Here is a 24385-nt window from a genome sequence, read left to right as displayed (position 1 = left end):
CCAGGTTAAGGATCCAATTGAAGCTCTGCAGAGTCTGCACTGTCTGCTAGATGTTGGCTGGCAGAGAAAGGAGATCATCCAAGTAACCCACAACTGTGCGAGAGCTAAGCTAAAACCGTAGCAAACACCTTGGTGAAAACCCACAGAGACATGGAGGGTGACAAATTGGCAAAACTGAACCATGCACTGCAAAGCACCACTAGTATTGGTGAGGAGTAAAGATCGAAATGTGCAAGTAAGCATCCCGAATTTCTACTGAAGCCAGAAAATTCCCCAGAAGATGGAAGGTAATAAATGACTGGCTGGTTTGGAGGGTCATGTCTTCTTATGAAAGTATGTTCCTGCCTTAGTTTTAGAACTGGAAGACTAAGGAGCAAAGGGAACCTTTACTAACCCCAGTAGTAGAAGGCCTTTCCAGTGAAAATGCACAAGTCTTCTAACCGGGGGGGAACACCCCTAGCTCCTGTAATCTCATTGATGTACTTATCCAAAAAGGTACCAAAGAGGTGTTCACCTTCAAAGGGCTTATGGCACTTCTTCAACGGAAGTGAAGCCAACCAGCATATAAGTCAAAGGGTCTTACACAAATGGATGAAAACAAAGACTTCTCCTGGAAATCTCACAAAGTGTTTCCGCCAAACCGTTCATGCAGTAGGGAAGGCCTTGGTGACAAGCACTGGAGGGTGCTGTGAACCCAGGTAGTGTGGTGCTGTGCCAATGAAGGAGAGCCAGGAGCATCTGCAGGTTGGAAGGCACACCCAGAAAGAGGAAAAGGAAGGGCACACAGCTACAGCAACCAATTCCAAAATGAGGCATCACAGGTGCAGTGAGTGCCAGGGTCACACAGTCGCCAAATTCAAGTTTAACCTGGTACTCCCAGCTCCAAGCCCCAACTGCCAGAAGTGCGGTTGCTGGCACCCATAAACCCCAAATGGCTTAGGAATTGTAAGTGCATTCTAGGAATAAATGTTTAAAATGCATCACCCTGTACTCACTTCTGAAGCTGTTCAGACTTAAAAGGGTAAGACCCCATTCTGGCTTCGCCCTCCAAGATGGGAATAACCCCACAGGGGTCTTTAGGGATAGGGATCTGCTGCTGGCAGACCACAGCCCTGGACCTGTACACTACATGCCAAGGGGAGCGCCTGCGGCAGGGCCCAGTGCATTCCTGCAAAATTACAGGTCATCCCCACTTTTCCATTAGGCAGTGTCAAGGGAAAGTCCCCAAAACTCAGTGGAGGAGTAAACCAATGTGGAAGCTGCAAAGACAGCCACAGTGACTTTAGTGCAACCAGGGAGCTGGATAGAAGAGTCATCAGAGGGAAAGTCCATCACCTAAAGCAGGGGTCTCCAAACTTGTGTAACAAGAGACCAGTTTACTGTCCTTCAAACTTTAGGGGGCCAGTGTCAGGGCTGGGCTCAGCCCTTTCTTCTCTAAACTGGCCGCTCAGCTGTCGGGTATTTGTCAGCTCCCATCTCTCCACAGTTACTCAGCTATTGATGATATCCTGCTGGTCAGTCCTGCCTACTTAAGCCATCCAGCCCAGAGGATCCCTGCCTTCGCCTTAGTTAACATCAGAGACTAACTCCTGCATTCCTGTTAAAAGACTTGCTTGGCTGACATCCCTTCTGGCTCGAGATCCTGCTTGCCGTTTTACTACGCTAATGTCCGGCTCCCTGATGTTTGGCTTGTCTGACTATCCGTTCCGGTTCCTGAACCATGGCTATGTTTTGACTACGTTTGTTCTATTTACTTTTATTATTAAACAAGTGTGATTTAACTGTACTTCTGTCTCAGTCTGATTTCATTGTTTCTGACAGCCAGACTGTGGCCAGTGGGAGTAGACAATGTCCTGGCATCGGTGGAAGTAAACAATGCTATACGCTTGGTGGTCAGTGGGAGTAAGAAAATTAACATCACTGGTATCAGTGGGAGGAATAGTGCCCCATTATTGGTGTCAGTGGGAGAATGAATTCCCCATCTCTGGCATCAGTGGGAGAAATAGTATCCCATTGTTGACGTCAATGGGAAGAATAGTGCCCCATCGTTGGTATCAGTGGGAGGAATAGTGCCCCATAATTGGTGTCTATGGGCGAATTTGTTTCCCATCTCTGGCGTTAGTGGGAGAAATAGTGTCCCATTGTTGGTGTCAGTGGGAGAAATATTCCCCCCTTCTTTGGTGTCAGTGGATGGAACAGTGCCTTACATCAGTGAAAGGAACAGTTCCCAGAGGGCCAGATAAAGGTAAGCCAAGAGCCACATCTGGCCTACGAGCCACAGTTTAGAGAACCCTGACCTAAAAAATGTATGGCCCAGCGTCCATGCCATTTTCAAAAGCTAGAGTGGCTGAGGAATCTTCAGCATCCAATGCATTTCTGAGAGTAACATCATATATGCCTGATCCACAGCTGAATGATACAGTTCTACCCACTAGCCACTGCATCCCTACAGGACACAAAAATGACACAGCGACCAGCAGAAGGAACGCAGCATGCAGTGAGTGATCAGGCACACAGTAATATTCTCTCAAGTGCATTGGATGCTGAAGATTCTTCAAAGAGATTGAAGATTCTTGAAAGAAAGTGGACATCCAGATGCTGGACAAAAGATGTCTGTGAGAAGCAAACAAGTGCATAGTTGTTACACTGACCCACGAGCTCTGCACTATACGTTGTCAAGTCAGTGTTAAAAAAAAAAAATGCAGATGATATCTTTGTTACCAACGTCAATGAGATATAAAAATCATACTTTCATCATTAAGCATCATTATTAGTGGGGGCAGGTCACTAACAGACACAATATGAAAACACCTCCTGTGCATGAGTGTGGTGGTCTAGTAAAGTTTCTTCATAGGGAACGGCTTTTCCACGCAAGCCAGGGATACTTCACACCTTGCTGCCCTCTAAGGACTGGGGTTGCCCCAAATGATAACTGCAAAAACTCAAAACAAAAAAGTGGATTAATAATAGAATAATACTTCTAAAATCTACCCACAAACAGTGTAAAAATGACTGCATATCAAGCTACTGATCCGTAGCACAGTGGATCGTCAGAATCTGCGCGTACCCAAGCCCAGGAGACCTCCGACCGGGATCCTAGCTTTGTAACACATTTCAATGTCCAAAACCTCTTCTTCAAAGCCAAAAGAGTTTGGCTCTGAAGAAGAGGGTTTGGCCCTCGAAACATGGTAGCCAGCTAGGATCCTGGTCGGAGGTCTCCTGGGCTTAGGTACACTCTGAGTCTGACGATTTGAGTCACATTTTGGAGGGCCAAACCCTCTTCTTCAGAGCCAAAAGGGGTTGGCTCTAAAGAAAAGGGGTTAGCCCTGCGAAACCCGTTAGCCAGCTAGGATCCCGGTCGGAGCTCTCCTGGGCTTGGGCACACCCCGAGTCTGAAGAACCACCGTGCTACAGATCCTTCCCTTGATATGCTGTCATTTTTACACTCTGAGTATATTTTATGAGGATTATCATCGATAAATGTTTTTTGGGATAATGCACTAGGCCAGAGCGCCCTCTTTTGTTTGTGTTTTTGCAGGTCACTAACAGAATGGGAAGGAGGATAGGACAAGTCCAACTATTTTTAAATGCAAGACTACAGGAGAAAAGTTCTCAACTTTTTAGTAGAACCTTCAATATGGCTCTCAAACAAACAATTTCAGCAGCCTGTAGGTTAATAGTGATTGCTTTAAAAACAGAAGCAGGGAAGAATCTCATACAGAGTTTGCTTAACCACTTAAGGACCGGAAGGATTTACCCCGTTAATGACCAGGCCATTTTTTGCGATACGAAAACTGACAATTGTGCGGTCGTGCGACGCTGTACCGAAACAAAAAACGGACGTCCTTTTTTTTCCCCACAAATAGAGCTTTTGGTGGTATTTGATCACCTCTGCGGTTTTTATTTTTGCGCTATAAACAAAAAAGACTGACAATTTTGGGAAAAAAAAAATACATATATATTTTTTACTTTTGCTATAATAAATATCCCCCCCAAAAAAAAATTCTTCATCAGTTTAGGCCAATATGTATTCTTCTACATATTTTTGGTAAAAAAATTAAATAAAAAAAATAAAATAAAAATCGCAATAAGCGTATATTGACTGGTTAGCGCAAAAGTTATAGCATCTACAAAATAGGGGATATATTTATGGCATTTTTATTATTCATTTTTTTTTTTTTTTTTTTTTTTTTACTAGTAATGGCGATGATCAGCAATTTTTAGCGCGTCTGCAGCGGACAGATCGGCCACTTTTTTGGGACCAGTGACATTTATACAGCGATCAGTGCCATAAAAACACACTGATTACTGTATAAAGGACACTGGCAGGGAAGGGGTTAACACTAGGGGGCGATCAAGGGGTTAATTGTGTCCTAGGGAGGTGTTTCTAACTGTGGGGGGAGGGGACTAGGAACAGACGATCACTCTGTACTCCCCTGACAGAACGGGGAACTGTTTACATTGACAGATCCCCGCTCTGGCTCTCTGTGGAGCGATCGCAGGTGGGCGGCGGACATCGCGGCCGCCGGCTACGCGCATTAGCTCCCTGCCATGCAGCAGGCACGCGCACGCATGTGCCTGCAATAGCTGTTAAAAGGGACCACCGTAGCGGTACGGCGATTGGCGGGAACGAGCCGACCTGCCGTAGTATGATGGCAGATGGTCAGCAAGTGGTTAAAGTAGAACTATAGGCAAAACTTTTATTTTTTCATTTTGCATAGAGCAAGGAATGGTTATGGTCAGATATTTTTTGCCACCTTTGTCACATTGATGAGACTTCCCTTCACTTCCTGTCCCATAAAAAAAACAGGAAGTGAGAGGAAATCCCTGTAAATTAAGGGAATACCTTGAAGACCCCCCCAGATCCTCTCCCACTGACAGAGGGAGTGACAGTGTAGAAGTGATGTCTGACCAGCCGACATTGTGGATTTTAGTGCTGCCTGTGATGAGGGAAGTAGTAACGGAGGAGTGCTGGCAGGGTGAGTATCAATGGGATGGTGAGGCCCCTTTGCAAAGACACTGTTCACTTATCAATGAACAAGCAAGGTGACAGTGTCTCTTTAAAGGGCAACTCCACTTTCATGGGAAAAAAATTAGCAACAAAAAAAACTAATAATATATCATATACAATTGCAAAACAAGTCATATTATAATTGATTATTATTAAAAAATTAGCTTTCCTTTTCACTCTGCAGAGCTATAATTTTCTGTAAAATGCATTACAATATGGCTACCAGAAGGTGTTCTGTGCACAAAACGCCCCACAGAAATGTAATTTCCTGCTTGTGCGATTGGCTCACTGATTTTCCCAGAAGTCTGCACTAAGATACAAGTCAGATTTTGAGCATCCCCTGCAACAAAAAAAATCTCATTTTTTGTGTGCTACTCCCAAAGGGAAATCACATCTAAAGGGATGCAGACCCTGCCACTTTCCTCTTTAGAGCCCTGCAGGTGCAATAGTTGCTTAATAATTATAAAACCACTTCCATACAGATTCACTCTACACATGGATACAGACAAACAGCTAGTTCTACAAAATAAAAAAGGTAGGAATCTGCAACAAAGTTTGTTAAAATGCCTGCAATCTACATAGATCACCCAGAGGGAAATATTTTTTTCTCAACAAAAGTGAGGTTACTCTTTAAAGAGGTTGTAAACCGCCGGCTGTTTTTTTTTTTTTTTAAACCTGCAAGGCAAAGTCATAATGTGCTAGTAAGCATTGCATACTAGCACATTATGTGAAACTTACCTTAGAACGAAGTCCTCCAGCGGCACGCTGTCACCGCTGAAGGCGCTTCCATCTTCGCTGGTCTTCCTTCCAGGTTCGCAGACTCCGGCTGTGTGAGTGGCCGAAGCCGCGATTACGTCACTCCCGCGCGTGCGCGCGGCAGCCGCTGTTTACGGGCACAGGACTCTGAAGGAACAGCCCGGGTGGCTGTTCCTTCCGAGCGCATGCGCCGGTGACATCACAGTAAATATCTCCTAAATGGTGCATATTTAGAAGATATTTACAGTACCTATAGGTGAGCCTCATTATAGGCTTACCTATAGGTACAAGTCAGAGAGGGGAGTTTACTCCCAGTTTAAAACCAACATTATCTGTAGTCAAAGTAGATGTAAATTCTAATGCCGCGTACACACGGTCGGAATTTCCGCAAGCAAAAGTACGATGTGAGCTTTTTCTTCGGAAATTCCAACCGTGTGTATGCTCCATCTGACTTTTGCTGACGGAATTTCCGCCAGCAAAAGATTGAGAGCTGGTTCTCAATTTTTCCGACAAAAAAATTCCTATTGGAAAATCCGATCGTCTGTAGCAATTCCAACGCGCAAAATTCCTACGCATGCTCGGAAGCATTGAACGTCATTTTCTCGGCTTGTCGTAGTGTTGTACGTCACCGCGTTCTTGACGGTCGAAAGTTCAGAGAACTTTTGTGTGACCGTGTGTATGCAAGGCAAGCTTGAGCGGCATTCCGTGGGAAAAACCATCCAAAGATTTTCCGACGAGAATTCCGATCGTGTGTACGCGGCATAAGAGACTGAAATTTAGATTGCAATGTGTATCATACAACTGCCATATCAATTGTTTGTTTTTTTTTTTCTATAAAATATTGATTTTTACCCTTTTTCCCCCCATCTCTTGTTGCAGATCAGCAAAACTAACCTCCTGCAGCCACTTTGCATTATCTTCTAACTGCATGTACACCAGCCATGGCTGCATGGCATTTCTCTGAGCAGGTTACCTGATGTTGACAACAGTGGGCCATGCTAATATAATGATGAAACCTATATGATGGAGTGACAGCTTGGGAGCACAACTTGAATTCAGAGGGGTTGATTTACTAATAACTGGAGAGTGCAAAATCTGGTGCAGCTTTGCATAGAAACCAATTAGATTTTTTTTTTTTTCGTTTTGTTTTGTGAAAGCTTTATTGAACAAGCTGAAGTTAGAAGCCAATTGGCTACCACGCACAGCGGCACCAGATTTTGCACTCTCCAGTTTTACTCCAGTCATTCTATACCCGTGACTCAACGAGGACCTTCATGGCTGAAATACTGGGTATCAGTGGAGGCTGGTAGTTTTTGCGTCGGGGGGAGGGGGATGTCAAAAAACACCCCCCCCCCCCGTCTGCCGGTCCACCGACCCTTACCCCATCGGCAGCGGGGATCGGCAGGCATATCAGGGATAAACGGGCACACAGCATCAGGGATCACCGGGCAGGGAATCAGGCTGCGGCGTCTGAGATCACGGTGGCTTCAGTCATACGTCTCCTCCCATCCTCCAATAGGATCACCTGACCTTTCAGCCAATCGGAAAACGGGTAACAGACTCACGCTTCCTGATTGGCGGAGAGGCCATTCAGTGTTAGAAAATATATTAATTTGCTTTTCTAAACACACCTGGGTGGGCTCCGAGCACAATGCTCTGTGCTCCGAGTCCATCCTATTTTGAAGCCTATTAGAGCCTATGGCTCTATTAGCCTATGGCTCTAATCAGATGCTTCAATAAAACACCCCCGCCACTGTAATTCAGGCACCCGGCGTCCTGAAAGGGGCCAGACCCATGAATAGGGGGGAGGCCGCGGCGACTGTGGATAGATTCATGTTTTGCATAAATCTATCCATTAACCATATATGGGGGAGGGTTACGTGGACAGAAGGGGGCGGTGCCCGTGCACCCTTAATGGACGGGCCGTCCCTGCTGGGTACAGTGGAACCTCGAGCCTAATCCGTTCCAGGAGTATGCTCGTAATCCAAAGTACTCGCATATCAAAGCGAGTTTTCCCATTGAAGTCAATGGAAACGAAAATAATTTGTTCCGCATTGACTTCAATGGGATGCAATACCGCATGCAGCCAGAGGCAGTGGAGGCTCGGAAACGGCCGAAAAGGCCCGAGCACACTTCGTCTGACCTCGGAAAGACTCCATTCACGAGCCTTTCCGAGGTTTGCCAAACTGTCCTTGGGCTTTCCTGAATGCCGACGATCGGCGCTTTTCGGCTCCGGCGCCCCCCCCCCCCACCTCAGGCCAAAAGCGGTACTGCACACCGCTTTTGGCCTTAATACTGCTCATTTTGCGAGACAACACTCGCAAACCGAGTTAGGATTTTTAGAAATACAGTGCTTGGTTTGCAAAACGTTCACAAACCGAGGTTCCACTGTATTACTTTAAGTAAAGCTTGCAGCCTGCAAAATATTGAATCAGACATTTATAATTATATTCACATGTGAAAGCTTACATAAGATATTTTATGATTGAGTTTACTTTACTTTAACGGAACCGAGTAAGATTTTCACTTGCTAAAGGAACAGTAACAGTTACAAAGAAACCTGGATGGTGAAAGACATCAAGTAGGGTGGGGTGAAGGCGCAGCTTTGACTTACCGATGCTTATGGAGAGGCTGGGGTGTGGTGGGACCAGGGGAGACGGAGGTGGGATGAGCAGAGCCGGTGGTGATGGAGTGGGGCGGAGGGCAGTAAACGTCATTTCTGCTTCCCTTCTGCAGCATGCTGCCCTGTAGTTATTGACATAAATAAAATCTTGGTGGTGTAAAGAAAAAAAGGGAGGTTTGTGACAAATCAAAATGAATGAAGGAAGAAAAGGAGGGGGGGGGATTTGATATAGTTTAGACCAGTTGCACACACATCGATATATATGTATAAGGAGAAACGGGTATACATATATAGAGAGATGCCCAGGAAACAGAAGAGAGATGGCAAGGCAGGATGACAAATGAAATGGTTTAACCAAGCCACAAAAAACGACAACGGAACAGTGATGGGGTGAAAAAAATACTTGTTAGAAAACATTAAAAAAAAAGGAAATAAAAATAAAATAAAAAAGCAAAAAAAAAAAAAAAAAAAAAAAAAAAAAAAAAACTTAAAAGGTCAGTCAAGACAAATCGGATATTTGGACTCTCAGGGATTCCAGTTTAGAGTACCTGACATCTAAAGTTCCCAGCTCCACCCATCCACCTGTCTTGCAAAAAAATCAAGACTCCCTTTGTTGCTGAAGGAAGAGGGAAGAGCAAGGAACTCTAGCTGGGAACTCTTTTGGAAAGCCAGAGTAATACAAGAAGCTAAAGACTCACACAACTAGTGTCCAATACCTAATAAAATATCAGTTTTGTATGGACTGACCAAAAGTTCAATACAGGTCAGAGACAGAATACACAGAGCAAAAAACAGTTTTACAAGGTTTGTACCTCAAAGTTTTCCAGTTTCATCATAGGCTTGGGTAGGATAGAAGGAGCGCCCGGTGTCCAGAAAACTGCAACTTTGATGTATGTTTCCTAAGATGCAGGAACTTCCTGCTATAAAAAAAAAGTGCTCATCTCTTCCTAAAAATCTGAGCCTTTCAAAAGGATCCGTCCCCAGTTCCCAGTAGAAACCTTGTAATCAATATACACTATATTGCCAAAAGTATTAGGACGCCTGCCTTTACACGAACATGATCTTTATTGGCATCCCCAGTCTAAGTCTGTAGGGTTCAATATTGAGTTGGCCCACCCTTTGCAGCTATAACAGCTTCAACTCTTCTGGGAAGGCTGTCCACAAGGTTTAGGAGTGTGTCTATGGCAGTTATGACGAACCTTGGCACCCAAGATGTTTTGGAACTACATTTCCCATGATGCTCAACTACACTGCAGAGTGCATGAGCATCATGGGAAATGTAGTTCCAAAACATCTGGGGTGCCAAGGATCGTCATCACTGGTCTATGGGAATGTTTGACCATTCTTCCAGAGGTGCATTTGTGAGGTCAGGCACTGATGTTGGAACGAGAAGGCCTGGCTTGCAGTCTCCGCTCTAATTTATCCCAAAGTTGTTCTATCAGGTTGCGGGTCAGTTAATTTCCTTCACCCCAAACTCTTTTATCCACGTCTTTATGGACTTTGCTTTGTGCACTGGTGAGCAGTCATGTTGGAACAGGAAGGGGCCATCCCCAAACTGTTCCCACAAAGTTGGGAGCATGAAATTGTCCAAAATGTCTTTGTATGCTGACGCTTAAGAGTTTCCTTCTCTGAAACTAAGGAGCCAAGCCCAACCCCTGAAAAACAACCCCGCATCATAATCCCCCCCTCCACCAAATGATTTGGACCATTGCACAAAGCAAGGTCCATAAAGACATGGATAAGTGAGTTTGGGGTGGAGGAGCTTGACTGGCTTGCACAGAGTCCTGACCTCAAGCCGATAGAACACCTTTGGGATAAATTAGAGCGGACACTGCCTTCTCATCCAACATCAGTGCCTGACCTGCACAAACGTGTTTGGCCAAATGTTCACATAGACACACTCCTAAACCTTGTGGACAGCAATACCAGACGAGTTGAAGTTGTTATAGCTGCAAAGGGTGGGCCAACTCACCTGTCTACGAACTGAGACTGGGATGTAATTAAAGTTCATGTGCATGTAAAGGCAGGTGTCCCAAAACGTTTGACAATATAGTGCATCTTTTTAGGAACCATTCCCATCCAATACATGCAGCAACAGCCCTGAAGAAGGGAGAGTCCACTCCCCCAAAACGTGTTGCCTTGATGTACATTTACACTTTTATTAAAAATCCTTTGAACCATACATAGGTGCAGTTTTTTGGACACCGGGCACTCCTTCTATCCTACCCTACTTTCTCCTTGAAACGACCATAGGCCATATCAGTAGCAGCCCAAGCCCCTAAGAGGGTCCACCATCCACCATTGGGCACGACCTATTGGAAGGGATTTCTTCCTCTCTGCCCACACAACCACTCACCCACAACCACTGACCAATCAAGTCAGCCCAGTGCAGTCTCGAGCACAAACCAGATCGTTTTGGTATATAGAGTAGGGAACTGCTCTGTCAGCTTTAAATTCTGTCTGTCATACCATTGGGGGTATTTTCATTTACTTCCCGTCTGTGACGTCCTCACACAAGATGGAGGGAATGGTTGTCACTGGGATAGCAATAAAACCACCAACATAAAATCTAACCATTTCTCACTCTACTAAAATAGAAAATGTTTTACTCACAGTAAAATTATTTATTGGGGGGACAAAAGAAGTCTTTAACCTTCAGTTTAGACTGACAACTACGAGATTGGACAACCCCTCCTTCTACCAGCATGCTTCAGTTTTGTAGCAAAGCAGAACTGAAAGCATGATCATAAACATAAGGGGTGGGGCCTGTGACCCTCAGTGAACTCCAAGTATAGTATTTTAAAGTGACGAAAATCCTCTATGCTTTCTCTTCCATTGATTGAGAGAAGAAGTCTTAAACTTTCTGGAAGTCCAAAGACTGTCCAACTAGGGGGTGGGCAACACAGCAAACACAAACTTGCCCAAGAAAGAACAGAACTGGGTACTGCCTTCAGCTCGAAAAGCCATCTGTAGGACCATATGGCTGAAGCTGGCAGCAGATAAGGCTGAAACATTCACCTGGTAGAACTTAGAGATTGTGGAAACAGACCAGGCTTGAATTTGAAAATCCGAAGAAGCACTTACAGAACTAGTAGAGCATGCCTTGACAGGAAATGGTAGAACCTGATCCTTGAAACTAAGTTTGGATTGATGGTCCGTCTGAGCCATGTAGTGATGGTAATTGCTATATAGAGTACCACCTTTTGGGTGAGAATTGAGATAGGAGTCTCTCTAATGTGTTCAAACAGTTGCTTCTGAGAGAGAATCTGATTCAGATTCCCCTAAGTCATTAAGGAACAAACAGAGGGAGCTACATGGAAGATTCCCTGAAGAAAGGTCTGATTCAAAAAGTGAGAGGCCAATAGTTTCTGAAAGAAGGTATAAAAGGGGAGAAACCCTTGATAGAGCTGGGATCCATATCCTGGTCAAGACACAGGAATCTTACGGTGTAAGGATCACATGCCCATGGGTCCAGTCACTGCTGACTGAGGAAGCCCCCCTGTCAAATTGTCTACACCTGGGATGTTTTGACCAGGACAGGATTTGATCTACCTCTGTTGCCCCACAGTCTTTTCATTCCTTCTTAATGGTTGATGTATACCAGTGCTAACAGACACAATTCAAATCAGATAACCTTCCAGTAGTATAGTCCAACACTGCAGGGACAGCCAAATCATCTGAAGCACCAAGATGTTGACCTGGAGACAAGTTAAGATGACCAAATTCTCAGAACCAACAAGGTGCCCAGGAAACGTTTGAAGCCCGACAGGCTGGCATCTATTGTGATGAGGATAAAAAAAAATTGGGGGGGTGGGGGGGGGTTAGCAAGGATTCCAGAGCCAGACTCCTGAGCCACCAAACCAGGGGCAAACTGGTACCAAAAGAATCAAGTCTGTCCAGGGACCTGATTGACTTGTTCCTCAAGGACAGAATGTTGTGTTGTGGCGGTTAATAGTGCAAATCAGGCCCAAGACTCTGATGCAAAAGTGGAGAGTCGGTCAACTACTGTACAGGACAGCTTGAATCTGAGATTGGAGAGTCTGAAGTTTCCCCTTGTGGAAGAATCTTGCTGGCCTGAGCTTTGTCCAGGACTATACCCAGATACCAACGAATCGAGGACTAAACCCAGATACTTCAAACAATGAGTCAATTCCAGGTTCGATTTCAGAAGGTTTAGGATCCAACTAAACCTCTCTAACCTCTGGACAGTCAAGGACACAATGGAGGAGATTAAGGCTCGGTTCACACATGGGCGGCACGACTTGCAGGTCGCCTCAGCGAGGCGACCTGCAAACGACTGCCGGGGCGACTTGCGAGACGACTTCTGCATAGAAGTCTATGCAAGTCGCCCCAAGTCGCCCCCAAAGTAATACAGGAACCTTTTTCTAAGTCGGAGCGACTTGCGTCGCTCCGATTAGAACGGTTCCATAGCACAGAACGGGAGGCGACTTGTCAGGCGACTAGGTCGCCTGACAAGTCGCCCCAGTGTGAACCGAGCCTTACTAAAAATGGAGTGTGCAAAATCTGGTGCAGCTCTGCATAGAAACCAATCAGCTTTCAGGCTTTATTGTCAAAGTTTAATTGAACAAGCTGACGTTAGAAGCCAATTGGCTACCATACACAGCTGCACCAGATTCTGAGTGCTCCAGTTTTAGTAAATCAACCCCACTGTCCAATAGAGCCCCTGGGTTTGGGGACATAGAATAGGTTTACGTAAAATTCTTGAAAACAGTCGACACAGAAATAGGGGTAATAACACCATGGTACAGAAGACCCAACAGGGCTCAATAGAGATAATTTGTAAGGTGTAGGAGGGTGGAAGGCAAGACATTGGAGGAGGGGTCAGGAAGTGCAACTTCAGTTTGCAGCCCTTGAATACCACCTTCTGAACCCAAGTGTCAAAGATACAATCAGATGAAAAGTCTACAGGAGAGGGCGCAGGAGCATGCTTGTGGCCTCTGCAGTCAGAGTCAGAAAAGAACCGGGTGATTTAGGCACTAAATTCTTGCACGAGTGTAGAAAAAACCTTAGCCAAAAGGGCAAATGAACAGCCCACACCCGCACAGCTAAAGAGGCCTGTGATGATGAAATAGATTTTAGGTCAGGGGCCTCCAAAGTTTCTAAACATAGGGCCAGTTTACTGTCCTTCAGACTGTACTGGGGCTAGACTGTGGACTTTAGGAGTACAAAACGTCTCAGCATCAGTGGGAGTAAACAATCTCCCATCACGGATGTCATTGAAAGGAATTATGCCCCATAATTGGTGTCATTGGGAGGAACTGTGCCCCATCGTTGATGTCATTGGTAGGAATAGGCCCCATCATTGGAGTCATTGGGAGGAATTGTACCCTTCACTGGTAAAAGCAAGGGGCTGGATAAATGCAAGCAAAGCGCCGCATCTGGCCCCTGGACAGCAGTTTGGAAACCACTGCTCTAGGAGAAGAGGACAACATGATTCCAGGCTGTAGATGCCAGTACCACCAGAAGGTGAGCAGCGAAAAGCCCCAGAGTCATCAGTAGAGCATGAGATTGGAGCAAGTAGTACAGCGAGATTGTGCACTCTGTGTCCAGAGTCAGACATGTTGTAATCGCGTGGCAGAAAGGCAAAACCTCAGGTACCACAAGAAGCCCTGACACAGCTGGTTTGTAGGTGAGGGTAGGATGGCCAAATGTCATCAAAGCCACTGTAGGTTGGCAACAAGATCGGACGAACATCAGAATTCCACGTGGTTCTTCATATACAGGAGTAGCAGTGAAAGAAGCTTACTCCATTTTGCATTGCAGGTAAGAGAGAGGGCTCTTCCCAGGGGAAACCAGCAAAAAACAGCAACCCTATGTCAATTAGGTAGCTCCTGTAGATCAGCCCAACCGACCTTCTTACAGAGTGAGCCTACAGAGAGAGGGCAAGTGTTAAGGCAATATTAGTGACTCTGAACCTGGAAAGAGTTCCTACATGCAGCACTCCAAAGCCAGGATGAGGGTCACTAGGCTAGATGGCTGCAATCAAAGAGATCAGCTCCATGTAGAGAAGAGTCTTGACTAAAGAAAAAAATAATCAAAAAAAGAGGTGATAGCAAATCGGTTAGTCTTTAACAGAGCAGAGCTGAAGAAAAGCTAACCATCGTCCTAAGAAACTAGCAAAAAACAGAGCTGGTAGTAGGAGGGGTTATCCTGTGTTGGCCTACAATTTTGTTTGCCATTGTTGAGTCCTCCTGTAGACCCCTTTCACACTGGAGGAGTTTTTCAGGCACTTTTGGGCTAAAAATAGCGCCTGAAAAGCGCATGAATAATGCCTCCTCTGCATTCCCAGTGTGAAAGCCAGAATACTTTTACACTTGGGCGGTGCGCTTGCAGGACGTTAGAAAAAGTCCTGCAAGCAGCACCTTTCGGGCGCTGCAAAGCGCTTCAGCAGTGGTGATACACAGATGCATTTAACCCTTTTTTCGTCTGCTAGTGGGGGTTAAAAGCGCCCCGCTAGCGGCCAAATGGCGCCGCTAAAACAACAGTAAAGCGATGCCAAAACTAGCAGGGTTTTACAGTCAATGCCCGCCCGCCCCAGTGTGAAAACAGCTGTAAGGAGCAGTAGAACTCGAAGGTTAAAGACTTCCTGTGTCCTTCAATGGACTAAAAAAGAAAAATTCTTATTTCCTGTCCTGCCAGGAAGTGAGGTTAAATCTCCTCCCTATATTGACACAGACAGCTATACAAATCTGACAGAGACTTCAATTTTTCCCCACTCTATCTAAAAAAAAAAAAAAAAAAAAACAGGGAAAAAAATTTAATTTGGGCTTTAACCAAAATGTGTTACAAGTCCCAAAAATATGTAGGCCGCTGCTAATGATCACCTTCTGGAGAATGCTGGTTGTCATTTTCATTCTCTGCCTTTAAGGCTTCTAGACTTACTTTCCTGGAACAAGCAAACAGCCAGCAAAGCCATAACTCAATCTACATAGCTAATCAGGGTCATTGGCTTTGAAAATATAGGTGACTGGATTAGCATGATAGCCAGGCAGCTAGCATTTCCAAATGTAGTGATCAGCAATAGCAACAATATCCAATATAAATAAAGAAAATATGCACAAAGCCACGATACAGTGAGGGGAAAAAAGTATTTGATCCCCAGCTGATATTGTAAGTTTGCCCACTGACAAAGAAATGATCAGTCTATAATTTTAATGGTAGATTTATTTTAACAGTGAGAGACAGAATAACAAAAAAATTTAGAAAACACATTTCAAAGTTATAAATTGATTTGCATTTTAATGAGTGAAATAAGCATTTGATCCCCTATCAATCAGCAAGATTTCTGGCTCCCCGGTGTCTTCTATACCGGTAACGAGCCGAGATTAGGAGAACTCTTTTAAAAGGGAGTGTTCCTACTTTCAGCTTGTTACCTATATATAAAGACACCTGTCCACAGAAGCAATCACCACCATGGCCAAGACCAAAGAGCTGTCCAAGGATGTCAAGGACAAAATTGAAGACCTACACAAGGCTGGAATGGGCTACAAGACAATGAGAACGGTGAGGAATCAGCCCAGGACTACACGTGAGAATCTTCTCAATGATCTCAATGCAGCTGGGACCCTAGTCACCAAGAAAACAATTGGTAACACACTACGCCGTGAAGGACTGAAATCCTGCAGCGCCCGCAAGGTCCCCCTGCTCAAGAAAGCACATGTAGAGGCCCATCTGAAGTTTGCTAATGAACATCTGAATGATTTAGAGGAGAACTTGGTGAAAGTGTTGTGGTCAGATGAGACCAAAATGAAGATCTTTGGCATCAACTCAACGTGTTTGGAGGAGGAGGAGGGATTCTGCCTATGACCCCAAGAACACCATCCTCACCGTCAAACATGGAGGTGGAAACATTATGCTTTGGGGGTGTTTTAATGCTAAGGCGACAGGAAAACTTCACTGCATCAAAAGGACGAAGGACGGGGCCATGTACCATCAAATCTTGGGTGAGAACTTCCTTCCCTCAGCCAGGGCAGTGAAAATGGGTCCTGGATGGGTATTCCAGCATGACAATGACCCAAAACACACGGCCAAAGCAACAAAGGAGTGGCACAAAAAGAAGGACATTAAAGTGGAGGTCTGCCCACCGCTGCAAAAATTAAAAGCTAGCAGCTGCACATACTGCAGCTGCTAACTTTTAATAATTGGACACTTACCTGTCCTGGAGTCCAGCGATGTCGGCACCGCAGATGAGGTTTCCATCAGCTGTCGGGTGCTGCCACCTCCATTGCAAGTAAGGGAACCCTACAGTGAAGCCTTACTGTAGTACAACGAGCAGAAATTCCACTTTTGGGTGGAACACCGCTTTAAGGTCCTGGAGTGGCCTAGCCGGTAGCTAGAAAATATGTGGCGGGAGCTGAAGGTTCAGGTAACCAAACGTCAGCCTCAAAACATTAATGACTTAGAGAGGATCTGCAAAGAGGAGTGGGACAAAATCCCTCCTGAGATGTGTGCAAACCTGGTGGCCAATTACAAGAAACGTCTGACCTCTGTAAATGCCAAGGGTTTTGCCACCAAGTACTAAGTCATGCTTTGCGAAGGGGTCAAATACTTATTTCACTCATTAAAATGCAAATCAATTCATAACTTTTTTGGATATTTTTCTAGTTTTTCTGTCTCACACTGTTAAAATAAATCTAACTTTAAAATTATAGCCTGATTTCTTTGTCAGTGGCAAATGTACAAATCAGCAGGGAATCAAATACTTTTTCCCCTCTTTAAATGCCATGGCTAGCCACTATGGGGCCTGCAAAAACCTTTCCTATACATAACCAAGGGTTGCAGATTTTTCTTTTGTAACCACTATAAGAGCAGCCAGGGAGCAAAACAGACCCTGCAGGTAACCTATCCAGTAAGTGGTTGTTTTTTGTTTTTGTTTTTTTTTTAAGCCTGTTGACATTGCAAAAAAAAAAAAAAAAGAAATGAAACCAAGACTCCCAAAAGTTGACCTTTTATAGTTACTTTTCCACTGGGCAGAGTGATACATTTTCACTCTCTTAAAGTTTCGGCCGAGACTGCTTCATGTATGGCGGATGCCCGGTCTCCCGCTGGGCATTGTGGCATCCTGAAGACAGCTACATTACTACTGTGTTCTGTAGTGCCACAGCAGCTGGCAGAAAAAAACACAGTGCCCAGCAGGGGATCACGCTATCCGGCAGATCCAGAAGTGTTTGAAAGCAGCAACGTCTGTAGAGCAAACATTTAAAGCTGAACTCCGGAAGAGGCAAATATTGTCATTTCTGTATTCTTACTTGAATCTCGGTGTGCTTTGTGCATTTCCTACAGATCTGTGCAGTAATCCAGTTCTAAAACTTTGCCTCTGATGAGGTCACTGATCCGTTTACAAAGGCATTTGATGCACAAAAAAATAAGATTTATATCCTAATGTGGCCATTGACATTTACATGAAGATTTTTGAGACCAGAGCTCAGCTTTAACACCCTTGAAGGGTAATTATAACAAATGTACCTTTTTTTTTTTTTTTTTTTTTTTTTATTTATTTATAGGAACCCTTCGTTTCATTTGTTTTTTTTTTTTTTTTGTTTGTTTTTTTATCCCATGTGGTCACTTTAATCTCAGCATTATATAAGTACAATTTACTCGTATACGGAGAAACTGCAAATACTATCATCATATATGGTAGGGTTGCACTGACACGGTTTTTCTTTATCGGCGAGTATGAGTACCGATACTTTCGGTCAAGTACTCGCCGCTACCAAGTACCGATACTTTGCGGTGCGATTTGCATCAATACAAAATAAATGGGTGGAAATCGCACTGCAAAGAAGCGCATGCAAATTGAACAGGAATGTGGTGCGATTCCTGTCCAAATCGCATCCAATTTCCCCCACGGCTCCCGCGTGTGTATAGAAAAGTAAGCGCCATCTAGTGGGTGCATTAAAAAAAAAAATGTTAGAACTCACATTAAAAGTGGTAGTAAACCCCGCATGGTCATTTTTACCTACAGGTAAGCCTATAATAAGGCTTACCTGTAGGTAAAATGAATATCTTCCTAAACGTGCGCCGTTTAGGAGATATTTACTCTGCATGCAGCCAGTTATGTCACTGACGCAATCGCTCTGAAGGTCTGGCATACCTTGCTGGAAATTCAGAGCTTTGTGTCGGAACCGAGGGCTCCTGCGCTCATGCGTGGGAGTGACGTCATCGCGGCTCCGGCCAATAATATAGCCAGGGCGCAGAAACCCGGAAGAAACTATTAGATAAGCACCTGGACAACCACAACATACAGGGATATACAATGTAATACTGACACATAATCACACACATAGGATGGACTTGATGGACTTGTGTCTTTTTTCGACCTCACCTACTATGTAACCATGTAAAAAGACCGGAGGAACATGTCATCCCTCTCGGCAGTGACAGCGCTGGAGGCCTTTGTTCCAAGGTCAGTATTTCATAAAACCTGCAAGGCAATGGCATAATGTGCTAGTATGCATCACATTTCATTGCCTTGCAGTTTTTTGTTTTTTTTACAACATCTGCAGTTTACAACCGCTTTTAGTACATACTGTATCTGGTCAAATGCAAAATCTGCATAGTGTCCCGGTCCCGCTGATGATAGCAAATCACAGCTGCTTGAGGTGCTCACAGGGCTGGAGGAGAAGTTCCGGGACCCCGTGGGTATAGGGCGGAAGTGATTGGGGGGCGGACCGCCTCTACATCTCCTCCAGCAGCCGTTATTTTCTATCATCGGAGGGACCGGGACACCTATGCAGATTTTGTATTTGAACTGTACTTAATGTGAGTTCTAACATTTTTAATAAACTGCCCATTACATGGTGCTTTTCCTTTTCTACACAAACACACACACACACAAGCAGTGGGGGAAATCGCATGCAATTCGGACAGGAATCGTACCGCATTCCCGTTCAAATCGCATGAGATTCTTTGAAAGGCATTTTGCGCCCATTCATTTTTATTTTTTTTTTTAAACGCAAATCACACCGCAAAGTATCAGTATCATTTGCACGAGTACTGATACTCACGCAAATGCTTGGCGTCAGTGCATCCTTAATATATGGTAAAGAAATCACGTAATAGATATTATACCAAAATTACATTCATGCAAACTTCACAAAAACTCCAACTTATTCACTAAAAAAACACATAGGCTTTTCTTCAAAGTAGAATTACAGGTATGGGGCAGAAATGTCACGCTCTCCATTTTATTCGATTAGAGAACACTTTACATTTATTGAAAAAAGTGCAGAACTGAATGGCGCCTATGCTGAGCGGTTGGCCTCCTGTGTTCGGAGTGCAGCCGCTCAGCATGGAACCTGGAAGCTAGCGTAGATCATTGGAGTAGTGGTGTCTACATCAGTGCTTTCAAGCTTCCAGGGGCTTCATCGTTCATCATCAAGAGCTTTCAAAAGAGTTAAAATATATGTCCATTTTTTTTTTTCTGGGTAGGATGGGAAGCTCCAGATAGCAGTAAAAACCTGCCATGGGTGGCAATCCTTCCACACTCTAACCAAACCAAAAAAAATACATTTTGGTTGGACATACACATCTATAGGAAGAGGACACCTATATACAGTGGCTGAAGGCTTATAGCCACAAAAGACAAAATATTCCTTCCACTTTCACACCTCCTCAAGCTAAGCAGACACCAATTTTCCTCTGTTTTTGTAGAGCTTGGTAAGGCCATCTCAACAGTTCAGCAAAGCAAAAATAAAAATGATCAAGTCTTCACAGGAACTAACCTTTTTGGCTGACAGAGCCAGCTTTTTGGCGGGTGGGGGTGACATGGTCGTCAAAGCTTCACACACACTGGCTAAGGTGGGGGACTTTGATTTTAAAGTGCAGTTTTGCCCCGTCCGATCGGCTTCCATAGGAGGGCTGCAGCATGGAGATGGAACATTCCTGATTGTGGAGGTGCCCAGTGACACAGCCTGTTCATTTAGGAGCGGTTCTTGAGGCTTTACATTTTTCACCTCTTCCAGTTTTTGGTTTTCGTTTTCCTGGGAGTCGAGGCTTTCGCTAAAGGTTTTGGAGGTGGATATCGAACTCAGGCTGGTGGTATCCCAACTAGACTTGGGGTCCTCTTGCATTTTCGCTTCGTTCGATTCGTGCGATGCCTTGAACTTGGCGTTAGCAGCTTTCTTCACCCGACTCATGTGATCATCCAAAAGACAGGGAGAGTAGGAGGTTTTCGAGCTGAGCTTTGGAGAAGGGTTGGCACTGAGGGGCCTAGTGCGGGGAACTCCATTGTGCTCTTTGCCGCTGACCAAAGGATATGTACGGCACACTGGAATCCCAATGTCATCCATCGGTGACTTCTTCTCATGTACTCCGTCTGGTCTCTGGAAGTAGGACGGTAGAAGATAGAACGTGACAGGAGAAAATAACACCCAATGTCAATAGACACAGGTGGGTTAAATAACCTGCTGTTTTCTAAGGTTTCTTGAAGACTGCAAACTTCAGATTTCCTAAAAGTTTGTGTTTCAGGGTAGGAGTCACTCACCTTCCCAATCAGCGGGGATGACAGACTACCATTAGAGAACGTCTTCTTGATAGTTGGAGGAACAGAGCTCGGGCGAGAAATTTGAGCATTTGGCACTTTACACGCCGAACCATCAGGGCTCTTTCTGGACTCTGGAAGCCTGGGGAAGAAAGATTTCTGACCACATAGAACAAGCAGAAATTACCAAGTATACTATTTCAAGGGTTCAACCTAAAGCAAACCTGTGGTGTGTCCACTGCCAATCTATTCACCTGCAAGAAGAAAATCTGCCCATGTAACCCCTGGGTCACTCAAATAAGAGTCTCTACAGAGCTATAGCCCACCCTATATGACTGCGCTGGTGCTTGGTGAATACCCCAGAGCTGTCACACAGAGTGAGTCGCATGCTCCTCCATACCGAAAAGAACAAGCCATTTTTTTCATTCCTGACAGCCGATCAGAGCAACAAGGGAATGAAGGAAAGGTATCTGCTGCTGGAGAACAGGGGATTAAAGTGACTATGTCACTTTGCCAATTTAGTGGCAAAGGGACTGAAGCTTTTTAAAGTGCACCTGTGTCCAAGACCATGCACACTAAAGTGTTTACATTATCTGAAGAAGCAATAAATCACTTTAAAAAATATAAGTTCACTTTTTGACGAAAGAATTATAAAAATGCTAATTTTTTTTGCAGGTTAAAAAAAATGATTTTCATTTCATTTTGGGAGCGGGCGGGCAGAGCACTGTCACCGAGCGACGCTGCCGGGCGGGCAGAGCACTGGCACCGAGCGACGCTGCCGGGCACAGCACTGGCACCGAGCGTCGCTGCCGGGCACAGCACTGGCACCGAGCGTCGCTGCCGGGCACAGCACTGGCACCGAGCGACGCAGCCGGGCAGAGCACTGTGACCGAGCGACGCAGCCGGGCAGAGCACTGTGACCGAGCGACGCAGCCGGGCAGAGCACTGTGACCGAGCGACGCAGCCAGGCAGAGCACTGTGACCGAGCGACGCAGCTGGGCAGAGCACTGTGACCGAGCGACGCAGCCGGGCAGAGCACTGTGACCGAGCGACGCAGCCGGGCAGAGCACTGTGACCGAGCGACGCAGCCGGGCAGAGCACTGTGACCGAGCGACGCAGCCGGGCAGAGCACTGTGACCGAGCGACACTGCCGGGCAGAGCACTGTGACCGAGCGACACTGCCGGGCAGAGCACTGTGACCGAGCGACACTGCCGGGCAGAGCACTGTGACCGAGCGACACTGCCGGGCAGAGCACTGTGACTGAGCGACACTGCCGGGCAGAGCACTGTGACTGAGCGACGCGGCCGAGTGGACAGAGCCCCGCATGGCCGTGTTTTTTTAAATTGCAACAGCGAGCGGGGGGGGGGGGGGGGGGGAGAGATCCCCGCTAGTTGTCACAGCGGGGGTAGGTCCGTTCATAACATGTTACACCCTGAATATAGGTGTAACATGTTATGAAAGGTGAACTTATCCTTTAAAAAATGATCTCAATTACCTCTGTAGCTATAGGCATCGTGGAAAAATAAATGTGCAATGTTTACAACAGAGACATGGAGATCTTTTTTCTTTCTACTGCAAAAGAATCTTGGCAGCCTGCTATCCGCTCTAATGAAAACACAGAGCCGGGTGTTTCTAAGCTGACACACAGAAAACACAGCCAAAGTGTTTCAGAGGATTAGGGCTCCCCCTTCTTCAGGGCATAGGTAGTGTTAGATATGCTGGTCATCGGCTGTGTCCTTATTTGATAGCGGTGCTTTGGAGTGTCTGACTTCGGAACACCATTATATCAGGACAAAGACTGCAGCGCCCATAAACAGCAGATCTAACACTACCAAAGCCCTGAAGGAGAAGCCATAACCCCCTGAAATGCATCAACTATGATTTACGTCATATACTAAAAGCGATCATTGCTTCTTAAGTTTCCGAGAGCTTATTCATGCAGAGCGCTCCTCACCTACCTTCACAGTCCTCAACAGGGAGCTAAGACAGGGTTTAGACTCAGCAATTTCGAAGTCAAACTACAATGATCAATGGATGGTGCTGGATGCCCTGTCTAGAGCAGTGTTTCTCAACTCCAGTCCTCAAGGTGCCCCAACAGGTCATGTTTTCAGGCTCTCCATTATTTTGCACAGGTGATTTGATCAGTTTCACTGCCTAAGTAATTACTGCAGCTGTTTCATTTGAGGGAAATCCTGAAAACGTGACCTGTTGGGGCGCCTTGAGGACTGGAGTTGAGAAACACTGGTCTAGAGAACCTGACAATTTGCCCTGAATGGGCAAAATGAAATATTCTCATTAAAGTGGAGCTCCACTCAAGGGGAAGCTCTGCTTGTTTTCACCCTTCACTGCCACATTTGGCAGTTTTTGGGGAGGAGGGGGAGTGGGTACCTGGTTTTGACAGGTACTCGCTCCCAATTCCGGCTCAGATTGCCGTGGCAAACTAAGCCGTAAGTCCCCCCCCATTCCTCGCAATCTTATGGGACATCACTAGTCCCAGAAGTCTACAGGACCAGTCAGAAGGCGCAGTGCGACTGGAGAATGCGCCATAGGAAATGGCTATGAAGCCGCAAGGCTTTACTTCCTGTTTCTCTTACTTCAAATACCGGCGCCTCCACCAGAAGCTGATTGAAGAATCGGCTCGGGCGAAGACATCGCTGGATCCAGGAGCAGGTAAGTGTCCTTTACCAAAAATCAACAGCTACAATATTTGTAGCTGCTGACTTTTAATTTTTTTGGGGGGGGGAGCCTGGAGCTCCTCTTTAATGCGCATCTAAAAAGCAGAACTTTTTTTACTTTGGATAGAGTGGAGAGGGATTAGAACTACTGGCAGTTTATTTATTGCGATGTGTGCCCCCATTCACCCTCTTCATTTGTCCTGGTTACACTTATCAAGAATGAAAGAGAAAATCCTAAATTTTGGATTGACATCAGAGCAATGAGGGGAAATCTTCCAATGGGGACACTAGTTCTGGTGACACACAGGGATTTCCTCACTTGAAGGATTTCTTTAACTTCCTTTGTTGGCTATGGGACAAGAAATGAAGGGAATTTTTCAAAATGGGATACAGATAAAAAATAAATAAAAAAAAAGACAAAAAACCCTTCCTTACTCTATCCAAAATGAAAAAACAAAACAAAACCCACTGTCTTTGACAGGTATCATGTTCCCACTTCCGGGAGTCCGCTTCATGGCCCATGACGTCACCGCGGGGTTCCCTCCTCCTCCCCCTGTCGCTGGAGCCAGTAGGAGAGAAGAGTGGGGCCTTGCGCATGCGCAGTAGGGTTCCCGGCTTAAAGCCGTAAGGCTACACTGCCGGGTTCCCTTACCCGCAATGGCGAGGGCAGCACCCGAAAGCTGATGGTACCATCAGCTGCGGTGCCGACATCGCTGGACTCCAGGACAGGTAAGTGTCCTATTGTTAAAAGCCAGCAGCTGCAGTATGTGTAGCTGCTGGCTTTTCATTTTTTTTTTTTTTTTTTCTGGGCGGACCT

At 45.4% G+C, this 24385-nt stretch overlaps 1 protein-coding gene across 1 annotated transcript in view; it reads right to left on the bottom strand.

Annotated features, from left to right (window-relative positions):
- Positions 1 to 24385, bottom strand: part of USP36 (ubiquitin specific peptidase 36) — a 72705-nt gene that overhangs the window by 15212 nt on the left and 33108 nt on the right. The window contains exons 12-14 of the mRNA XM_073606685.1: positions 20896 to 21034; positions 20135 to 20734; positions 8382 to 8512 (exon numbers count right to left, since the gene is read on the bottom strand). Of these exons, the coding sequence (XP_073462786.1) occupies positions 8382 to 8512; positions 20135 to 20734; positions 20896 to 21034 (870 nt within the window). The remainder of the gene's footprint in view (positions 1 to 8381; positions 8513 to 20134; positions 20735 to 20895; positions 21035 to 24385) is intronic.

Source organism: Aquarana catesbeiana, linkage group LG12, assembly GCF_042186555.1.
Source record: "Aquarana catesbeiana isolate 2022-GZ linkage group LG12, ASM4218655v1, whole genome shotgun sequence".
Taxonomy (NCBI): Eukaryota; Metazoa; Chordata; class Amphibia; order Anura; family Ranidae; genus Aquarana; species Aquarana catesbeiana.
The sequence above is the reverse complement of the archived record's forward strand: the minus strand, read 5'-3'. Positions and strand labels throughout refer to the sequence as shown.